The 3365-nt window shown below is 38.8% G+C and overlaps 1 protein-coding gene across 1 annotated transcript; it reads right to left on the bottom strand.

The window, feature by feature from the left end:
• Window positions 1-609: 609 nt before the first annotated feature.
• On the bottom strand, window positions 610-3077 carry LOC128995125 (33 kDa inner dynein arm light chain, axonemal-like). The gene is made up of 3 exons (XM_054420030.1): window positions 2591-3077; window positions 1619-1804; window positions 610-942 (listed from the first exon to the last, which is right to left on the bottom strand). Exons 1-3 carry the CDS (start codon window positions 2969-2971, stop codon window positions 766-768), a joined length of 744 nt encoding a protein of 247 aa, XP_054276005.1. The 5' UTR covers window positions 2972-3077; the 3' UTR covers window positions 610-765.
• Between the last annotated feature and the right edge of the window lie 288 nt (window positions 3078-3365).

Genomic DNA, 3365 nt, shown 5'->3' with positions numbered 1-3365 from the left:
AAATCAAATCCTTTATGAAAAATTAGAACTATTTATCCCCAAATGCTGGAGTTTCACTAACTACCTGTCGTGGGGTTTCAGATTGAAAATACTTGAATGGCTGAAATACTTGAAAATACTGAAAATGGCTTAGTTTACAAGAATACACTGAAACTCATTAAATGATTTTATTTATTTTATAACAAGTAGATTTTACATCATTGTAAGATATTTATTTTTTCTTTGTGTTGATGCGTTTGATGCAGTTAACGTTTGATGTCACACATTTTTCTTTTTCAATTTACGATTTAACTTAACGACGAAGGCTTTAATATTTAGTGGCAATAGAAGAGGACAAACAGTAATTTATCAGCACGTTCGGTGTATTTGAGGTGATAACTTTAATTTTAGCAAAACAAGCTATAAATAAAGAGAATAAAATTCGTTACCTGGAAGATAAACTTAAATTAACGTTGTGTTATAGTCCAGGCAAAAGAGGTATAGACGGAAATGTGTTACTTTCCGCCTTTTATTCTAGTTGCGTAGCACGGGTACAACAGCTGGTTCTTATGTAAGAGAGAATGCTACTTGCAATATCTGTTGATAATTTATTTATGAATGACAGACAAAATTAATATTAGTAAAGTAAATGATCAACCTTTGTGTAGTCTTTTCTAATCGTTGAAGCTTCATTGTAAGGAAATGCAAAATTTTAAACTACACAATTAAACAAATGGCAATGATGAAAGGCTGATCGTACGAGTTCAAGGGAATCTTCCAATTTGACTACTTTTTCGGCGCAATGATCCCCTCCAGTTGGGACTTCAACTGTTGGTTCGTCTTCTTGAGAAAATCAACTTCCTCAGAATGTTTTCTCTCCTCAGCCTGTCTCAGCTCGCTTGCTCGTCTCTCTATCTGCTCGGCCTTCGCCCTAAGTTCGGCCACTTGTCGTTCAAGCTCCGCCTAGAACATATATATATACATATAAAGGTGGGATTATTTCGATGATAATTGAACGCTAATTTCCATGTTTTATTATTTTAAGCACTTGACAGCCTTTTTCAACCTTTAATTCGTCCACCTAGATGGGTGTAAGAACAAAGCTCACCTTGGAATATTTCAACTCCACTATGACTGTATAAAACCTTTAACCTTTTGCAGTGTCTCCAATATAAATTCGTATTCCTCAGGAGCTATTGCTATGCATCGTCTTCTCACGTAACCATATCTTACCTTAACAGGTGATGATTCATCACATGACATACAGTGCTTTGGCCTATAACTCAGCGATGTCACCTCAAATTAATCTAAAGTCCCCCCATAAACCCCATAGGGGTTCCCATAGTCCAATCATACTGGTTCGCAAACTCGTTCGAATAAATGTAGGTTTACACATTTGTACCAAATTTCATAAAAATCGGATCCGTGACATCTTCGCAAACTGCATCTTACCAGGCCGTAATGCTCGTCAAGTATGACGTCACGATAGAAGACGGCAATGACGTAATGTGAAGAAAAAATATATGAAAACAAGCAGCTGATCATAAATGGCAAACAATACGTCATTGCCGTCTTCTATAGTGACGTCATACTTGACGAGCATTACGGCCTGTTTTTTGTAGTGTGGCCTTGATCTTACCTTGACATCCTTCAACTCTACGATTGTCTCCTCCATATCGCACTTGCCCTGCTCAGCCTGCAGAGCTTTACGAATGCCGAAGGCCACGCTGCTCTCGTACAGAGTCTGGTAAGCTGCTGTCGCCATTCTCATCTCATCCCGCACCCTTAGCAGCAGCAGCCCTCTCTCGCAGCAGTTGATTGTCACCTGTAAATTACTCTGCTAATAACTTAACCCAGAGTAACAATTATATGACTAGTATAAACCTAACTATAAATATTATCTATATTTGGTAATATTTATGTCCGATTGTAGAAAACTGTCGTGATATATACCCTTAAACACCTTGTACACACCTTAATACTCTTTGTAGGTATCGGTGAATGATTTTTTTATTTGTCTGAATAAATTTTATGTTTTATATGGTTGGTACTTCAAAAAACCTAAGCAAAAAGGACGGAAACACGTCTTCACTGGCGTCTCACTAGTCTCTCAGCTTTATGTACTAAGGACACCTCTTTAAAGTTTGACAGAAATTTTCAAGGTTGACGCAGAATACCCTTTATGAATTCAGAAAACGAGTCGATTGAATAGACACCTCTAAAATGTATCTCATCAAGCTAAGTAATGGTGGGATGCTCTATTACGCAAATGATAAACTCAGCACTTTTGCCACATAGTATGACTGAAAGTAATTTTTCTTTAGAGCCTGTGTTTATAGGCAAGGGCTGCTAGAGTCATTTGAGAGTACAAAACTGGAGAGGTGTGGTGCAGGAGCGGATAAATAGGAGGTGTGTTGTATCAGAAGCCAAAAACCATCCTGTAGAACTGCAGAAGTAAGTAAATCGGTAACAAATTCACACACTCACCTAATTCCGCTCTACACTCATATTGTACTCCACATTCAGATTAAAAGAAGCGCTTATGTAGCGTTCCTGACTCAAAAGTATTGATAATGACCTCGAACCAGCACTGTGACCTTGAACTACAGACCTGTCGGATAATCTCGTCGAAGCACTGACTGAACATCTTCCTCCTCACAGGACAAATCCCCGTCTCCCTGGCCTGCTGTTGCTGCAGCCCTGTGTCCAGTTGTTCTCCTAGTTTCTTCACATCTTCCCTGGTCGCCGGTTCGCTAGACACTGTCTGTCTCCACAGTTGTCCGTTCTCCTCCCATTCCCGCGGTGGAAGGATGCAGTTAAGGACCTCCTCGGTGGATTTGGCCTTCTCGGTCGGCGGAAGCCCGATGTCTCCCTGGGCTGCCGCTGGAAGTCCTGTGGGAGACGCTGGTCTTTCTGGTCGTCTGGACACCAAAACGGGATTCCCGTACCTGACCAAAGTGTCTCTTGACGCTAGAACACTCTCGGTCGCCATAGTTTGTTTGGTAAACTATGTTAATGTTTTTAGCAATTATTCTAAAAAAGTCAAAACGAATAATAGTTTATAAAGAGTTTAAGCTTTGCATGGGAATAAATCAGGAGTTTTCTTTTGTGAGATTGTTTATAAACACTAGCAACATGATTTTAAACATCTGGTTTTATAAATACGACACAGAAATCAAATTTTAACCAATTTTAACAAAAGGACAAGAAAAGGATACCATGTAATTTCATGAAAGTATCATAGATAAAGAATAGTGTTTTATCAATGGTATTATGGTGATAGAACAAGGAGCCTGGTGAAAACTATTGTAATGCTCGTTATGCTTGTTTTTTGAGCAGTTAGTTATTCTTTGAAACCTTCTGATACTGTAGTTCCTAAAGAAGCT

The sequence above is a fragment of the Macrosteles quadrilineatus genome, unplaced genomic scaffold (genome assembly GCF_028750875.1).
Source record: "Macrosteles quadrilineatus isolate MER2022 unplaced genomic scaffold, UCM_ALF_1.0 Scaffold_5__1_contigs__length_97177068, whole genome shotgun sequence".
Taxonomy (NCBI): Eukaryota; Metazoa; Arthropoda; class Insecta; order Hemiptera; family Cicadellidae; genus Macrosteles; species Macrosteles quadrilineatus.
This window is presented reverse-complemented; position numbering and strand designations above follow the sequence as displayed.